The sequence below is a fragment of the Triturus cristatus genome, chromosome 7 (assembly GCF_964204655.1).
Source record: "Triturus cristatus chromosome 7, aTriCri1.1, whole genome shotgun sequence".
Lineage (NCBI taxonomy): Eukaryota > Metazoa > Chordata > Amphibia > Caudata > Salamandridae > Triturus > Triturus cristatus.
The window spans coordinates 543,489,970-543,509,704 of record NC_140590.1 but is presented as its reverse complement, the minus strand read 5'-3'; the positions used below and the strand labels follow the sequence as shown (position 1 = coordinate 543,509,704).

At 43.9% G+C, this 19,735-nt stretch overlaps 1 protein-coding gene across 4 annotated transcripts in view; it reads right to left on the bottom strand.

Annotated features, from left to right (window-relative positions):
* UNC13D (unc-13 homolog D) overlaps nucleotides 1–19,735 on the bottom strand; it is a 697,875-nt gene that overhangs the window by 211,867 nt on the left and 466,273 nt on the right. For all 4 annotated transcript variants that reach the window (XM_085616967.1, XM_085616965.1, XM_085616968.1 and 1 more), the window contains exon 22: nucleotides 19,499–19,642. In XM_085616967.1, the coding sequence (XP_085473093.1) occupies nucleotides 19,499–19,642 (144 nt within the window). The remainder of the gene's footprint in view (nucleotides 1–19,498; nucleotides 19,643–19,735) is intronic.

Here is a 19,735-nt window from a genome sequence, read left to right as displayed (position 1 = left end):
GGGTCTGGCCGAATACACTAATTCACGTCTGAGCTGGATAATCCCCGCCCGAACTATCTGTTAGCTCACACCATTCTTTCCTCTCGCTTATCTTATCTACTGCCCTTCGCTACACATCTCATGCATTCTCTGGCTTCACGACTGTCTTTCTAGAACATACAACCATGTTTTCTCTCCTTGTAAACTGTATCATGTGGATTCTCTTTGCAATTTGCTTAAAGGGGCCAGCAACAAACATCACCTGGAACCCGAGTCAGTTTTTAGCTTAAACCATTGTTGGTAACATTTGTCAATGTCTCAAATTCTATATGTTTTTAGGTTATCCATTGTATCCATTGTAGTTCACTGTATAAAAGCTTGTGCGCCACGGAGGTCAGGAGCAGTCTCTTGTGAACCCATCCCTGTGTGACTTCACGGACAACTGTACTAGCTGCAGCTAATAAAACTCGATCTTTTACGCCAGACGGAGTGTCCAGTGTCTCTGTATTGCATGGCAGGAGAACTAGAGGATTTCAGGTGTACTCTGCGCCGCTTGGCCCTTAATGGTCAGGTTCCTCAGACCAAGTGCCCAGAAGGACATCAGTGAGGGAAAAAGGCAGAAGGGGCTCCAAAGAGGCCGCTGCCAGTTGAAGCACTTCTGTCAGGAGGTTAGTCCTGACTGCCACCGTAGGCAGCTCCAGGCCCAAGGCCTCAGCTGCCCTAAGCAACACCTCTGCGTGTGAAGCTCCTTCCTCCGTGCCCGGTGGGGGGGGGGGGGTAGAGCATGCCAAGATCTGGGGAGGTATCCAAACCACTGGCATCACGCAGTTCCCTTTGCCAGTCTGGCTCGTCAGGCTGGTCAGCCAAAGGGTCCACAGACCCCTCCCCGACCTCCTCACCCTCCTCTGGTTGCCATTAAGGCCTGAAGGGAACACCAGTGATGAACAGAGGCAAGAACGTAACGCCCGGCGCCAGTACAGACGTCAAGCAACGTCGGTCCGGCGTCGAGTCTAAGTCAGGGATGAGGCTGGGATTGGTGCCGGTCGGGGGCACAACCGGCGCCGGGGGTGTCGTCATTGGAATCGGTGCCAGGGAAGGTACCGGAGCCGCTGGCATCAAAGGCCCTGGGCCCCTAGCAGAGTCTGCGGGTCTTTAAGGCGCGCTGGCGTAGTTGGGCTGCCCAAAGTTGCCGTGAAGCGCTACGTCCCAGAAGCAGTCTCCGAAGATGGAGCTGGAGAGCGACGACGCTCCGGGTCCCGCGTCGCGTCAGCCAACGGAAGGGGAGAAGGCGAAGGCCGACTGTGCTTCTTCGCCTTCTTCTTGTGCTTCAACTTACCCAAGGAGTGCCAAGACTTCGATGACGAATGGTGATGGTGGATCCGGGAGTCGGAGCACGACTTAGGGTCGTGGTCGTGCTCCAGGCACCAGAGGCACACGAGGTGGGGGTCCGTAACCAACATCAGGCAGTTACAGGCCTCGCACGGCTTGAATCCGGTTCAGTGATGTGACATCCTGCTACCAGGAGTCGAAGACTCAAAAAGATGTCGACAAACAGTCGAGAAAAAAATTAGTCATAAAGTGACCAAGGGGCAAGCTCTCTCCGGATCTGGGCAAGCTGGCGCGGAAAAAGAAAGAACTCGCGTCAGCGCGCAGGGGTCACGTCTAAATAGACACCGTGACGTCAATCCGGCAATTACGACATCGACAACGGAGTCGACCGACACCACCTACTGACGTGCAGGGGTACTGCTAAAGAAAAATCACTGGATCCAGTCTGACACCTGGCGGTAATTCTAAAGGTAAGGAATCTATAACTACAGTCTCTTTCAGATAATCCCTGTAACCTTTGCTTTTTTCCGTGATGAAATATATATATTCACTTAAAAAACCATAGGTTCCACACATGTTATGGTTAGCTGGACATTTCCCTCGTAAAAAACCAATGAAATTCCCCAGTTATAGTTAGTGCAGGCAACTATAACTCACGCGACCGCAATCCTCTGCTGATGACGTCAGATATTACATCAATGTATTTAGACACCTATTTACCCAGGTCTTCTTCCATTAATCTTTAGCTATACATATATTACAAATATTTATTTTTCAGAAAGACACATATGTAATCAGTGATGTAATATCTGACCTCATCAGCAGAGGATTGCGGTCGCGTGAGTTATAGTTGCCTGCACTAACTAGAACGGGGGAATTTCATTGGTTTTTTACGAGGGAAATGTCCAGCTAACTATAACGTGTGAAACCTATGGTTTTTTAAGTGAATTTGCAAGGTTTTTTAAATGCAGCGTGCACGCGCTGTGGCCTCTCGGTGCGCTTCGCGCACCGAGTGCCCACGATGCGTTGTGCGTGCCGTGCGCGCACCCCGCGCTTTTTCGTAAAAAAAATAAATGTTTTTTCACCCTTGGGGGTCCTTCAGTGACCCCCTGACAAAGGCTAGGGGGTCAGGAACTGTCCACCCTGCCCCCTTTTCACGTTCTCCACCTTTGTTTTTCACTGCCTCAGACTGCGAGACACAAAATGGCGGCTGACACTTCCTGATTTCGACCGATTAGAATGTTTACTGACAACCAATCAATCAGAATTGCGCTCGCGCACGTCACCATGCGCGCACGGTGCGCGCTTATAGATATATATGTACTTTTAACTGAAATTTTCTCAGGAACTACTGAACAGATTGACTCCAGAAATTCAAAAGGCACATCCCTGACCTGAGGACTACCTCTCTGCCAAATTTCAAGTAATTCTGTTCAGCAGTTCGGGCTGTACCTTGGACTAAAGGTCCCTATGGAAAAATGCATGGGGAAAACGCGTTTTGGGACCCCCCTTTTTTCTCGGCCCCCGCTCGACTAATCACCCCGAGACTTTCAGGGTAGGAGCAAAGCGGAGCGCCCCGCCTATTTTGAAAAATTCGCGAGGATTCGTCAACCGGCACCAAAGTCATTCAAAATAGAATGTTCAGATTTCCTATGGAAACACGGTCCTAACTATAACTATATACTGGCCAGTAGATTATATATATACCTGGCAGACCTATCATCTCTGCTAGTTATAACCTTCTGGAAGCTATGTCTAAGTATGTCGATTATTTTCTCCAACCGCACATGACCGCCCTGCCATCCTTTATTAAGGATACAGGTGATTTTTTAAATAAAATCCAGGCAATTGATTGGCAACGCACCTTCATACTTATTACACTTGACATAGCTTCCCTCTATACCAGTATTTTACATTCACAGGGGTTAACTGCTGTCAAACATTTTTTGGACTCTCGTCCCATCAATTTTAAAGACCACAATACCATGCTACTTCAAATGATTAGCCTTTGCCTTGATAACAATCAGTTTCTTTTCAATAAAGTTTTGTATAAACAGTTGAGGGGTGTGGCCATGGGGGCATGTTTCTCTCCAACCTATGCCTGCCTTTTGGTTGGATGGTGGGAGGAACATGTCCTCAGGGTCGACCATAAGATGATGTGGGATGCACATATCCGCTATTACGGCAGATATATAGACGATATTTTTATCGTCTGGGAAGGATCCATAGAGGAGGCTTCTTTGTTTGTAGCATCCATCAATAACAACTTGATGAATTTACAATTTACGGCTACTATCAGTACTGAGAGGGTGCAATTTCTGGATGTGGAGGTCTTTATATCAGACAACCACATTGAAACTAAACTACATAGAAAAATCACTGCTGGCAATTCTATCTTACATGCCAGCAGTGCTCATCCACCCCATCTCATACACAGTATACCCTATGGGGAATTTCTCCGCCTACGGCGGATTTGTAGCCGCCCGTCTGACTTAGAACAGTGTCAACTAGAAGCTACCAATCGGTTCCTTGCCCGTGGTTACAAAGAACATAAACTTAAAAAAGCCCTTGACAAAGCAAATCTTTGTTCTCGGGCACTCTGCCTTTCCACCAAGCAACCTCAGACCACAGATAACAGCTGTGAGGCAAACAATGAAAACATGCAACCAATCAGACTCATTACCACATTCTGCAAACAACACAAGGCCTTACGAAACATAATTTACAAACATTGTCCAATTGTTCTGACAGATATAACTCTCAAATTTCTGCTACCCGATTTACCTAACATCACATTCAGGAGAGCGCCCTCAATGAGGGATGCTTTGGTTAAATCTAATCCTGAATCTAGAGATAAGACCACTTAGTTGTCACGATCTGGCTTTTTTAAATGTGCATCATGCCGTGCATGCAAATTCGGAATTAATGTTTCCGAATATCACACAGCATTCAGCAACATTCCAGTACAAATCAAACATCATTTCACATGCCGTACGGATTTTGCGGTTTATGTGCTCGAATGTACTTGTCACCTTAAATATGTGGGGAGCACTAAGTTACCGGTTTTCAATCGCATCTTGCAACATCTGCGTGCGATTGTTAACTCGGATCCCACATATCCTGTTGCTCGACACTTTAAAGCCATCCATGCAAATAAAATCTGTGACTTGAAATATTATGTCATTGGGGCAGTACCCCCCTCAATCCGTGGGGGCAATAGAGAGAAACAACTTCGTCAGCTAGAATCCTCCTTCATTCTATTACTTGACACCAAAATGCCTAATGGGATGAACACAAGTGAGGATCTGCACAATTTCTTGTAAATTCTTGTGATTTCTGTTTCAAAGTGACTTGATTTACTATATATGACTTTGCAGTGTATTGTTCAGTCACTGTATCATCTACTTCTGTTCCTTCCTCGTCACTGGCAGTCACAACTTCACTTTGCACATTCGTTCTTGTTTCTTCTGCTCAGTTTCTTTTCCATCTTCCTTTCTTTTCATTTTTTTCCCCCATTCTTTTCATGCTCTCTATTAATTAATGTGTACTTTCTCTTTTTTTCTCTTTCTCCCCCCCCTCCCCTTTTTTCTTCATTTCTCCCCCTCTCTCTTTCTTTCGTCTTTTTTTCTTCTCTCTATCTTGGACTTTACCAAATTGCTATATTTCTTTCGAACAGGAGTGTGTATCTTCCATTACATCGTACCAATGAATTATGTATTGATTCAGCACATTCACTACTGGCTTCAATCAATTCTCAACATTTTAGCATCAAGGGGCACTTGCCAGATATTCTGTTTGCTATGTTATGCTTATTATTTTTTATTAATTATATCGATACTGATATTCCAGCCTGGTATTCATTAATGCTGTTACTAGTTCATAATGTTTTTGGGATGACACACTCGAACTTATGAGCATTTTGTTTATGTCCATTATCAATGAGCAATGTGATTGGATGAAGTTGATTTTAAATAGAAGGTCCGGCATCAGCGCGTCAGGTGATCAAGATCGCGGAGGCGATCGAAACACGTCTGAGGCGGACACTTGTCTGGCAGAAATGAAATGAAAATAAAAACGTCAGATTTGAATTCGTGAAGCCGCCTGGTGTATTTACTTGGACGACAGCATTGCGCATGGATTAGAGGTCCGTACCTGTACTTAACCCCCCGCGTTGCACTTGGGAGGTCAGGACTTTGTTTATATTACCTACTGGCGGTCGCCAGTAGGTAGTTATAGTTAGGACCCTGTTTCCATAGGAAAACCGCAACATTCTATTTTGAATAACTTTGGCGCCGGTCGACGAATCCTCGCGAAACTTTCAAAACTAATGGGGCGCTACGCTCCGCTCCTACCCTGAAAGTCTCGGGGGGATTCGTCAAGCGGGGGCTGAGAAAAAAGGGGGGTCCCAAAACGCGTTTTCTCCATGCATTTTTCCATAGGACCTTTAGACACAGCTACAGCCCGAACGGCTGAACAGAGTTACTTGAAATTTGGCAGTCTACAGGTCAAGGAAGTGCCTTTTGTAGGTCTGGTGTAAATCTGTTCAGTAGTTCCTGAGAAAATAGCATTTAAATCAATATATATATCTGTGGCAGCTTACGGTGCGCTTACCGTGCGCTTACGGTAAGCTTACCGTACGCGTACGGTGCCGTGCGCGAGCGCGATTCTGATTGGCTGTTAGATCTTAGTAAACATTCGAATCGGTCGAAACCAGGAAGTGTCGGCCGCCATTTTCTCTCTCGCACTCTGAGGTGGGGAGGAAAAACAAAGTTGGATAATATGAATAGGGGCAGGCTAGACAGCTCCTAACCACCTAGCCTTGGTTAGGGTGTGCCAAAAGACCCCCCAAGGCCCAAAATTCAATTTTTTTTTTTTTTCGAAAAAACGCCGATTACGCTTACCGTACGCATACGGTAAAAAAAATTTAAAAAAAAAAAAACATTTCCACCATTCCCCCCCCCCCCCGTGTGCAAAAAAGATAACCTTTCACAACGAAGCGCATAATATGTCCTCCGTGTGCGGACGGTGTGCGAAGCGCATCGTGCGTACATGGCCCATCAAGCGTAACGTGCACGGCACTAACTGTGTAAAGTGGGCACGCGGTGCGCGAAGCGCACCGCGTGCTCACTGTGCGCGCACGGTGCGCGAAGCGCACCGTGCGCGCATGGAACGAACTGCGTGAAGTAACTTAGCATTTAAAAAACCGTACAAATTCACTGAAAAAACCATAGGTTTCACACACGTTATAGTTAGGAATTAGCATTTAAAAAACCTTGGAAATTCACTGAAAAAAACCATAGGTTTCACACATGTTATAGTTAGCTGGACATTTTACTCGTAAAAAACCATTGAAATTCCCCCGTTATAGTTAGTGCAGGCAACTATAACTCACGCGACCGCAATCCTCTGCTGATGCTAATACTGTATTTAGACACTTATTTGCCCATGTCTTCTTCCATTAAATTTTAGCTATACATATATTGCAAATATTTGTTTTTCATAAAGACACATATGTCATCAGCAGAGGATTGCGGTCGCGTGAGTTATAGTTGCCTGCACTAACTATAACGGGGGAATTTCAATGGTTTTTTACGAGTAAAATGTCCAGCTAACTATAACATGTTTGAAACCTATGGTTTTTTCAGTGAATTTCCAAGGTTTTTTAAATGCTAATTCCTAACTATAACGTGTGTGAAACCTATGGTTTTTTCAGTGAATATATATATATATATATATATATATATATATATATACACACACACACATATATATTTATTCTTACAAAGAGACGCTCAATGAAGCAGACACGCTCTCGTGTATAACCTTGTGAATAGACCACAAAATGAAAAATGTCACATGACTCTACTCCTTCTGGACCTACCATTCTGAGGCCTGCTGATGGGATGGAGTATTGCTCAGTATCCTGAATAGGTGTAATCATGTAATGGGGGATGGGGCCCCTTGCATCCAGTGTTCAGATATGCCCTTATGAAACAACCTTAGTCTGGAAGCAAAAAGGACTACTACAGGTGCAATGTAGGGGTTGTGAAAGTACGAGATTAAATGGCAGACTGAGCATAAGGGGCCCTACCAGACAATCAACTAGATAAAAGGAGTCATGCTGGCATGTAGCCTCATAAATACAGTCACTGCTGCCACCACCTTCGTAAAAACACTGGCAACTGGTAGAACGTTGAACTGGAAAACTCAGGGAGACAAATAGGTCTGTGAAAACATTCATCCTCGAGATCTAGAGCGCACAATCTCCTACCCCAAAATAAAGTGGTTAGGGTGAACATTTTCAATATCACCTTGGGGAGAAAGGCATGAGAGATCAAGACGCCATTCAAGTCGTCTCACATGCAGACAACACTCAACTTATTCTCTGTATGGGAAAAAATATCGGTACAACCCAACAAGCTTTTAAAAAAGGTCTTGTACAGGTGGGTGACTGGATGAATAAGAGCAGATTGAAGGGCAATTCAGATAAGACTGAAATCTTGCATTTTGGTCCAGATCAAGAAAGATTGGGGCAACAACTGGTGGACCACGGAGTTAAGCGACCCTCCGAAGCCATTCTCTAGCCCAGACAATTGTGGGTTACATTTGATAGTGAACTTTCTGTCTGCCCCCAAATTATTTCTGCAGCCAGCACCTGTTTTTACCTTCTTATGTTGTTAAGGAAAGCACTTGATCTTCTTCCAAATGAGACCCGGAGAATCATAGTCCATGCCCCAATTACATCAAAGATGGACTATGCCAATGTGCTGTACCTAGGACTTCCTAAATATTTCATCGCCCGTTTACAGATAGTCCAGAATGCTGTGACCCTTCTGTTCTTGAACATATGATGCAGAATGCCTATATCTGCACACCTCAAAAAGCGTAATTTCCTGCCAGTGGAAAAAAAACTATACTTTTTTAAAGCTCTGGTTTTGGCTCACAGAGTATATTATAATACGGGGCCTAAATAGAAATGTCCCTCAAGATCGCCGAGGTCATCTGGGGGGGGGGGGGGGGTCACCTTTTTAAGACGCCTAGAATCAAAAATTTTAAAAAGAGGATGCCGCTCTTTCACCTATTTGTCAACTAAGGCATGGAAAAATCTGCCGTCAGGCAGTTGGAAATGGGGCAGCTCAGTGGAAACTAATCTTGGTACCTTGCATTTCTAGTGCCGCGGGCGTCTTTGGGTGGCTGTGGGCTTTACCAGCGTGATCATTCATTCGTTCAATGGTAGAGCGTTTCCCCTTATCTTTCTACTGGCAAGATGTCTGTACAGATCTACTGTACAATCTCATTCAAGGTAATGAGCTTCATAATCCCCATGCACAGAAATCCCTCTGATGCTGAGTGGAAACAGGAAACGGTATAAAGGGGAATCAGTGACATGTGAAGTTAAAAACCTTGTCTCAAAATAAAAGCAATCAAGGGTTTTGAGAAACAGATTACCACGACTCACCAATTCTCCTGCCGCCCGGCCGACTAGTGTTCCTTCATTACCAGAAGAGTGCGTTCATTTTGCTTCCTGTACTCGGCACTGTGTGTGGAGGTTAATCTGAGGCCTGAGCTTGGCAGCACCATCTATTAGTGATAACACAATAACTAGACTGACTGATCTTTCTTTTGTTGCTTTACAGCCTAGATCTAAAAAACATGAAAATAGTTTATTTTTCATGTATCTACAAATCGTATTCCACAACTTTCAAGTGAAAGATATTACAGAAAATTTTACCAAATAAAGAAAAAGAAATAAAAATACTTAAATATCTTTGTTGGATAAGTGTTCAGTCAATTGTAAAAGCAATCCTAAATTAGCTCAGGTATAACCAATCACCTTCACATTAAATGTTAAGTTAATCTGCCAGTGCTGGGTACTCTCAACCGTGAGCACCAAGGAGTTTTCAAACTAACTCCAAAGAGGCACAGATCAGGGAATAGGCATAATATAATCTCAACTACCTTGAATATCCCTTGAGATGATTAATAACAAGTGGAAGGTGTATAGCACCCCGAGACGCTGTCCTAGTTCAGGTCGTCTCTGCAACCTAAAATACGGAGTGAGGAAACTGATCAGGGTGTACTAAAAACCATATTGTGAATCATGTTTGAAGTATGAAAGTAAAGACCCGGAAGATTCTGTAGTCATATGTCAAAAACATTTTGTAGCCTGGCAGTGCGAAAATGAAACATTTTGACCTATATGCAAAGTTATATGTTTGGAACCATACTAATGCAGTACATTCAAACATCATGCCTACTGAGAAGCAAGGCAGTGTCAGCATCATTTTGAAGCGATGTTTTTCAAGGGCAGGAATTCGGGCAATTGCATGGATTGATGCGAATATGAACATACCAGAGTACAGAAATGTCCTTGAAGAAAACCTTCTGCCCTCTGCAACAAAGCTGTACCACGACAGAAGCTCGCCTACCAGGATGACAATAAACTGAAGCACACAGCCAAAGTTACAATGGAGTAAGTAAGGAAAGAGAGGTAATGTCACTGAGTGGCCTAGTCAAAACCCTGAACTGAATCGAACAGAAAATTTGCGACATGACTAGAAGACTGTTGTCCATCAATGTTCTTCAAGGAACCAGACAGTGTGGAAACAGTTCTGCAACAAGGAATGCCAAATATTACCCAATCTTTTTTTTTTTTTTTTTTTTTTTTTTAGAGTTTTTATTGAGTGAGAAAACAAAGGATACACAAAAACAGATACATCAGAAAATGCTCACACAGTTTTGCCCCCCAGCCCTACCCTACCCCCTAAAGCCACCTGCCACAAAAATGAAATACCTAATGGAACTTCCAAAAATTCCACATTCAACAATCCATTAGACAGGAACTTTAACCGGAGTCTTTCCCTTATCTAATACAATAATTCACAGGCAAAATCCCTATCTGTTTACAGTTCTATTGGTCTTATTGCAATTTATAGCAGTTTATCAGCGTTTTTTACAGTATTGACCAGGGGGAAGCAGCGCATATCCTTTCCTCATCTACATTACAAGTGTCAGGTACTAAGAACAAGCGAGTAGAGTGATATCCGACCCTTTAGCTTTTCTAATGGTAAAAAATTAATCACAAACCTTCCCCCATGCATCCATACGCCCAATTCTACCGGCCGGCTTACTGTCGTAAAATAAGATCTCAGCAGATTAGGTGCCTTAATTCACCCTCATCTAAGGAGGTCTATTTATCTGCTTGATCCCTCCAGAGCGAAAGGTGTTTCCAGATCTTCTCCCCTTTCTTTCTAGACTTCATGCCCCTTTGGTCATAAATAGCTTTATCAAGGCTGTGAACTTTCAATAAGCGAGGTAGCCACTGATGGAAGGTTGGTGGGTTAGGGTCTAGCCATAGCGAAGCTATGACAATTCGATAAACTGCCATAGCTATACAGATCAAAGCCCCACCATCTTCATCCCCCAGGTTGTGTATTCCAAGCATTATTACCGGAGGGGTAATTCCCACATGTATCTGTAACTTTCCCTGCAGAAATGTCTCTATTTCCAGTATAAGCTGGATGAGTTCCCGACAGGTGGCAAACCTATGTATCAGATCGGCTTTGTGCAGTGCACACCTTGGGCTGTAAGTACCTTTCCCCTCTCCCCATTTGGAGATCCGATATGGCGTATAGTACAACTCAAAGCATGTTTTATAGAATTGTGCCTGGAGGTTGGCGAGCATTAAAGCCCTTAAAGTATTAGAAAAGCTTTCTCGAAACTCTCCATCTGTTATTCCCAACTTCTCTTGTCACTTTACTGAGCATTGCCCCAAGTCGTCTTTCTTATAGATATTTAATAACCCATACACTTGTCCAATCTTCAGCCCCTCAGGTTGGTTTAATCTCTCAACTAGCTCGCATCTTTCATATTTACGTGCATCTCTTGCCTTTTTTGACAGGAAATCCCTTACTTGTAGGTATTTTAAAAAGTCCCTATTAGATAAGGTAAATTCTTCTTTTAATTCATCAAATGATTTTAACCCTTCGAGTGTAAATAGGCATCCAAAATGTGTTATACCAGACTTTATCCATCTCTGGAAATAATGATCTTTAAAGATATCGGGTAGCTCTGTGTTCTGGACGAGAGGTGTAAAATAACTTACTTTAGCTACACCTACCAAACGTCGTACTGCCGACCAGACCTTAAAAGCCGCCAGGAGTGTCTTGAAACGCACACGTTTATAGTACCCATAATTAGTCTGGCGCCAAAGGCACCCTCTTACATCATAAGAGTCTACATACACATATAATAGCTCCTGCTAGTAGTTTCGGGACCTGGGGTCTCATTCAATAAAGGTATATAATGCATAATAGAGGCGGACCACCAGTAAACTCTAAGATTGGGTAATGCCAAGCCCCCACGTTCTTTAGATAAATATAAAAATGTAGTTGCCCTTCTGGGTCTTGTATAAGCCCATATAAATTGAGCAAAGATATTCTCAAATCTTTTAAACCAATAATTCGAAAAAATCAATGGAATGGTTCTTAAGAAGTATAAGACTTTGGGGAAACAAATCATCTTTATTATATTAACTCGGCCAATCAGGGTTAGATGTAAATTATCCATTCGCTTAAGTGATTTTTTGACCTCTACTGCGCATTGTTCGAGATTTTCTTTGACTATCTCCTCAATCTCTGAATCTATCAACACTCCTAGATAAGTTGTGTTTTTCACTACCCTGTGATCAGTGCTTGGGGCAAATTTATTAACCACGGTTTGTGTTTTATCCCTATTCAGGGCATATCCAGACACTGCGCCAAACTTTTGGGCCTCGATTTCAATTACTTTCATAGCAGAGTCAGGTTGAGTAGTAACTAATGCAACATCATCAGCGTATGCAAGAACTTTTCCTACAGGCCCAGTGTCGAAGAGGGGAGGAATTTTCGGTGAATGTTCCAGATGTTCCAGAAAGGGGTCAATGTATATGGCAAACAATAATGGGGAGCAGGGGCACCCCTGTCTTGTACCTCTTGTTATTTTGAATGTCTCAGTCAATCCCCCGTTCACCTCTACACTAGCCTTCGGATCCTTATACAAGGCTTTCACTGCCCGAATAAACTGCTCCCCAATCCCTTTCCAGGCCATAGTAGTCCACAGGAATTGCCAGGAGACCCTATCAAATGCCTTCTCAGCATCCAAAAATATTGCAGCCATAGGGTCTCCTGCTACCTGTTTCACGTCGAAGAGTGTAATAATTTTCTGAACGTGATCAACCGTACTTCTACCGGGGACAAACCTGTGTTGACTAAGGGACACAATCTTCTGGATCAGTGGTGCCAAGCGGCAACACAAGGTTTTAGAGCAAATCTTCATGTCCCCATTAATAAGGGTGATTGGCCGGTAGGATCCTAGCTCTTCCATGGGTTTATTTTTTTTCGGGAAGATTACAATCTTTGCCATCCCCCAGGAGGCGGGTGGCTCGGCCCCCTCTATAATTTGTGCAAACAGAGTCTGAATAACTTCTCTCAATTGCATATAGAAGACCTTAAAAAATTCAGTAGGGATCAAATCTGGCCCCGTTGATTTCCCCTTTGGTAAACTGGAGAGAGCATTTATTATTTCTTCCCCATCAAGCGGTCGGTCTAAATGATCCCTATCTTCTCCCATCAAGAGAAATTTAGCCGGATGAGAAAAATATTGCTCAATCTGTTCCAGCCTCTGTGACCCCCCAACGAAGTCTTCTGTGTAGAGAGTCTGATAAAAAGCTGAGAAGGCCTTCCGGATTCCTCCGGCCTCGGTTGTCAGTCCCTCTATGGGGTCCTTAATTCCCTGAATTTCATTTCGTGTAGCTTCCTGCCTAGTTCTTACAGCAAGGAGATGACCCACCCTTTCGCTCCATTCATACATTTCTAAGTGGCGGACTAATGCCTTAGCAACTGCTTTTTTTAAACAATTTTTCCCCTATTAAGGTTTTACTTAATGCTACCCCGAGGCTGGCTGTTTCTATTCCTTCCTTCTGTTGTATACACTTAATTAGATTATATTCGGCTTGTGCCAATCCAATCTGGGGATTCTGAAGCTCAGCTTTCTCTATTTTATTTTTCCTCATTGTAAATTGCATGGTTTCCCCTCGTACCCCTGCTTTTAATGTGTCCCATACTATATTCTGGGGGGCAGACCCAAGATTCTTTTCCAAGAACTCTGGGATCCACTTTCTCATGTGATCCAAATATACCTCATCTACCAGTAGTGCTCTTTCGAACGTCCATGATGAACGTAACTTCTCCTGGACCCCTATTCCCTGTATCTCCAGGATCAGTGGATTATGGTCTGAGAGGTATCCGGGAGCTATATAAATGACACTTTTCTGTATAATTGTAGATGAGGCAAAAAAATAGTCTAGTCTTACATGTTTCTGGTGGGGCGCAGAGTAGTATGTATACCCGTGGTCTTACCGGTCTTAACCCCCCCCAAACATCACCCAGCCCATGCTCCAAACACAAATTACATAAGGACTGATAAACCTTAGGTTTTTTTCCCAACTTATGGCTCCCCTACTTTCCATTCGCTTCGAAGATTAATATTAAAATCTCCACATACCACAATTGGCAATTCCCAATGTGCCAGTTCATTTGATACCCACCCTAATAATGCCGGATCGTCCACATTACTCCCATACAGGGAGCATAGCGTAAATTTAAAAGATCCAGGGAGGTTACAGTTAGCAATAACCCAACGCCCTGCTGTATCTACCTTTATGGAGGAAAACTGATAATTGTTATTGCGAGCTAATATTGCGACCCCCCGGGTCCGTGCTCCCTGCGACGTAGCCCCCATCACCCTGTAGCCCAGCTGTTTCAGGAGATCTTTCTGGCTCCCATCCACATGGGTCTCTTGTAAACACACAATGTCAGCCTGAAGTAGTCTCAACCCTTGGGAAACCATTTGCCTTTTCTTAATATCATTAAGTCCACAGATATTAATTGATCCAATTCTTAGCTTATTCATCCTTACCAAAAATGTCGAACCCAGCAATAAAAACTCATTTATTTAATTTGTCATCCTTCCATAATTAACCTGTGTCATCCTTGTCCAATGTGCCCATTCTCCATCCCTCTTATATCCTTCCCTACCATTCCCTCCACCCTCCCAGCTGCTCCCTTCCTCCCACCCAGAACCATCCCCCCACCCATCCCCCAAACCTAGGCAATCAGGCAGAGCCTGAATGATGTGCGTCTAATAGGCTGCCCCGCCAGCCCCTCCCAGATGAAAAAGATATGAAAACATATGTGCAGCATTTCATTTTCGTTTCTCTTTTCAATCATAGCCTCAAATCCTACTAATCTCACACCTTCGCGATCTCTGTTCCTCTCCCTGATTTAATAATCTCATTTAAATACTCCTGTGCCAAAATTTCCGAAGAAAACACCTGTGTAGTACCCCTAAATTTCACTTTCAGCCTAGCCAGATTCTGTAAAAACACCTCAGCCCCTGCCTTCTGTAGAGGTGCTATCAATTGTCTCATTCTACACCGTCGTTCCACAGTCGTGTGGGCAAAGTCCGGTTTAGCAAAAAAGGAGACACCTTCATACGGCTTTGGGGAATTTGGTCGGGCTTGATCGTACACAAGTTGGCGCAGCAGAAAATTACCGAAGAACACTAAGAACGCCCTTGATCGCTCTTAGGGTTGTCTCCCCATCGTTATGGGCACTCTGTGGGCTCTTTGAATCTCATCATTCCAGTCCAGCTTTACTTGCTCCGGGAAAGTATTTTTCAAAAGATTCACGATGTACAGCCTCGGATTGTTCCCTTCCACCCCCTATGGAACCCCTAGGAAGCGCAGGTTAATCCTCCGCTGCCTATTTTCCTGCTCCTCGAGCTTACGCATAACATCCGGAAGGGTTCCACTCTGTCCAATATTCTGTTCTTTTTATGCCTCAACTTCAGTTTCTAGGGCCTCGGTCCGAGTTTCAACCATGGTCAGCCTTTCAGAAAAATCCCCGCATTTCTTATATTCCTGATACCGGCTTGTACCTTCTCATTAGCGATCCTAGCCCTGCGGCCATCCGGCCTTACTTCCTCCTGCATCTGCTGAATGGAACATAATATCATTGTTAGTGATGGTTCTACCCCTTCTTTCACACCTTCCCGCATTTCCTCCGCTGGAACTGGATGCGTGTCCGAATAGTCCCATTTCAGTTGTCTTCCCCCTTGAAGCCTCTGACTTTCTTTCCTTTCGCTTCCGCCTGTACTCTTTTTCCTCTGGGTAGCTTGCAGTGAGTCTTCCGATGATGAATCATCCGTTTCCAGGGCCCCATCACTGCTATTCGAGGAAATGTCATCTTTCCCAGAGGGGTCCGATTCATCGGTTAGAGAAAATAATTTCTCCCCAGTCCCTTCAGGCAAGAGCTCTTCTTGGGTCTGCTGCCCTAATCTGCCCAGGTCTCTCCTTGCTAGCAATTTTTCACTCTCTGGAGTAACAGCCTTTCCTTCATTTTCCTTCCTTGGGTTTAGCGCGTCATAGTGGCCGCTTATCCCCCCCAGATTAACACCCAGACCCTTCTCAAGACCCAGCGACGCATTTCCGGGGGGTAGATCAAGTACACCATTCTTCAGACCGTTTTCTGAGGAGTCCAGCTCTCCCCCATACACATTCTCATCCGATCCAGGAGTTATCTGTAACTGTAACTTCATAAATGTTTCCCCCTTACTTACAGTGTCTGCTGCGGAGTGGCTATTAAACATGGAAACAAGGGTGGGCTGTGCTGGGTCCTCTTCTGGCTGCTGTCCCGGCTTCACTGGTGCTTTCTTAACTCCAGACTCCTTTGCTCCTCTGGCACGCTGTTTTACCGTCCCCAAAACTACCGCTTGGCACCTTCAGACTTGCCGATATCGAGGGTGTAGAGCCACCCACCGTGGCGCCTACCGTGCTGGCCGCGCCCGCTGTGGTACGTGGTTTCAGCGTTTTAATGCCTCGTGAAGCCATTATTCCGTCCACTTTTTTCCGCGCCTGCAGGATTTCCTTACGGCGTGAGCCTCGCTCCGTTAACCGCAGGACAAATCAGGAGCAGCAGGAGGAGTGCATCCACCGTCTCCGACGCTGTGCTCAAGCTCAGGCCAGCAAGTCCAGCCAGCCGCTGACCATTGCATCGACCCATCCGGGGGAGCTAGCGGAGGCGGAGCAGCTAATCACACGCCATCTTGCCTCTATACAAATATTACCCAATCTAGGAGGGCAAATCTGTTACGGTTCATCGAAGAGACTGAACTTTGTAATTGCTCTCAACAGTGCCCCCACCAAGGAATTACTCAGGGGAGGAATATATACAATTATGACATTTCCACTTTGCATTTTTAAAAATATATTTTATCCACAGCAAAAACCATTAACAGTGTGGGCAAGATGTGTAGGAAGTAAAAAAAAAAACCTTGACCATGTTTGGACCTGGCTCTTCCAGCTGCACCAGAGCCTGTGGTAACAGGATAAAGGGACAAGATGTACAGACAAGTGGAAGAAGAACTTGCAATGGAGAAGGCAACACTTTGGTAGTCCAACCCATACAGCTTGCATGTCTGGTCCTCTTGAGTCAGTAACATGTATTTCATTGGAATTTAAGGGGACTTTGCAATGAACAGTGAGAAATATTTGTGAGGCAGGTCCTTGCAGATTCCCTGAAGGGAGTTGGACACATCCTGGGTCCTGAAAAAACTTGATGCTGTGACTGGCCCAAAGAAAGGGAGCTGAACTGACTAGCTTGGTGAGAAGCCAACCACTGCCTTCTAGAAAACCTGCAAAAGCACAGTCAACCAAAAATATCTCTGCATGTTTCCTCAACAGACCAAGCTACAAATGACGACAGGATCCTTGTAATGCCACAAGCCACAGTCATCCAAGAAACTCAAGTTCATTGCTTGGGTCATGGAGCTGATTTTAGTTTTGTGGGTCTGCACCGTCCCCCACCCATGAAATGGCAGATCTGTCTCTTCAAGCCCCAGATTTATATGATGGTCTTTCCTCCTCACCCCTGCACTGTTTTATTTCTGTGATTTCATAAACATATGAAACAACATTCTAGCCCTAATGGTCCAAGAAATATTTCTTTTGGAAGTGAGAGTTAGACTGTAACCCTAAAGTTCAATTTCCTGTAGAGTCTGATGTGAAGTCTGAAACCCAGAGGACATGCCAATCACAATGGGAGGGCCCATTAATATGCCAATAGTTTTGTTATTAGGCCCCTGAAGTTTAGTATCTCCAGTCAGCACAGAAGGTAGTGGTCCATAGATACATCTGCCATCATTGGACAAACTGGGATATCAGATGGATCCTTAACAGGTTTATGCTTGGGATCTCTAGTCACGCTCCTGGAACTAGACTCAGACTATGGCATCTTAAATGTGTTTTACTTATGTAGAACCCTTTTAACATGGTATATTCTTGGTCAGAAATAATTTTGAAAAAAAAAAAGAGAAAAAGGTGCTGGATGCGATGGTTGCAATGTTTGAAAAGACAAAAATCGCAGCCACTAGCAATCATTTGGCCACATTCCTGTCCATCACATTTCTTGCTGACTATGTCACTTCTTGGTCCTACTGCAATATAAACAGTATAATCTGAATTGCCAGGTAATACTCCCTTTAAACTGTTAACACAAGCAACCGATAACAGTTTCAATCTTGTTGGGCATCATCAATAAGGTGCAGTTAGAGTCCTGTGGCACAGCAAGAATGGGACACAAGTCGCACTTTGGGCATGACACTGGAAAAACAAAGGTGAAAGGTAGAACACTTGAGAAGTCTCCACAACTGACAATTGCTTCGGTTACATTCCCATCCATCTTTTTTTGGCCTTAATTGGTTTATGTCTTCACTGTAACCTGTGAACACAAACTATGGGATCTCCTGAACTGTGAAGATATTGGCATCCTAAATTCAACAATTTGCAAAAAATTAAAAAAATAAGGGAACAGGCATCTATGCAGCCAGGATCTGAAATGACAGTCCTGGATCCATCAAGAGTGTCCAAACAATGCTCATAATAAGGAGGGAGCTGAAAACAGGCTTCTTTTAAGAATCACAACGCATAAACAGTCCACTTCCCCTACAGACTAGCATTCTCGCCAATCACTTGTTGATTAGGTCTTTGACCACTGACTTTTGGCTAGACCTGCACTAGACAAATACCACATGCATGCATCAATTTTATTTACTTAGGTGAGACTCTCGTTTGAGTGGTGGATGTTTGGAACAAAAGGAATTTTGACCATGTTTAACTGGAAAGTCTATTGACATTAAAACTACAGGCCATCTTCAAACATAAGAACGAAGTAAGCCAAGCTGGCTTTAGATGAGATAAGAAACAGGAACTAGGTCTGTAAGCTTTGATTGATGAGCGACACCAGCATCCGTTTATACCTCTCTGTGGAGTTCAACACTGCAGACCATGGCATTCTGCTGTGGTTCCTGGAAGAGGTTTGGAATAAAAAGAGAGTTCTTGAGTGGATTTTCCCCACTTTTTCAGATTGTTACAGCTTCTGCACATTTGAGACTGTTTTCACCTCTGGGCCATTACCAGCCGATATTTTGTTTTTCACCATTTGTGGCAGACCACTGGCCCAACTGATATCAAGTTTTGGGGTGGGTGTGTTTTTTCACCTATACCGACAACACCCATATTTTCAATTGTAGAATACTACAAATTGCTTTAACATATCATTAAGTAGCTTCAGCCATGTTTCCTTGCTCACATTGACATTGCTCACAGGAAGTGCCAGTCTTTGATTTTGACCAAAGATTTTTTTTGCAACCTTTGTGAATTTTTCACAGAACAGGTTTTAATTAAGAGAGGTAACTTAGCCTGTATACCTTGCCTTGTGAGTGTCAGTCATCTAACCAGTTTCAAAGTTTCAAGGATATCATATCAAGCGTGGTGTACAGTCTGTGTTTCAAGCAAATCTTTGAGAAAACATTATATCCAGTTTCACTGCAATACTAACACTCACAAGAAAATGTCACACCCACACTGTTTAAGTGTGGGCCAAGTCAAAGGAGACACGAGAATCTTTGCAAATGGTGCAAAGGAAAATAATTGGTAATCTCACAAAACTTTCCTTGCACAATGAGAAGTTTGCACACCCATCGTTATAATCATAATGTGTGGAGGTTATGGTGGAGATGAAAGCGTGATCTGACAGGATGTAGAAATGAGAATGGCTGGGCCGTTTACCACCCTCCACTTGTGGGATCTCACCTCTGTAAACTTCACAATGATCATAAAAGACTCCTCAGGATCCGGCCAGTCCAGCTGCTGCCAGGTTTTAACAATCTGGGTGTAGCAAGTTGACAAGTCAACGGTAGAAGAGCTGTGTTTGCGGAGCTCAGCAACAGGCTTCAGCTGGAATCAAGTCAGCAAAGAAAAACTCTTGTCAGCATATGAAAACCAAGAAAAATTACAGTCATGGTGGGAAAATTACTCTTATATGAATTC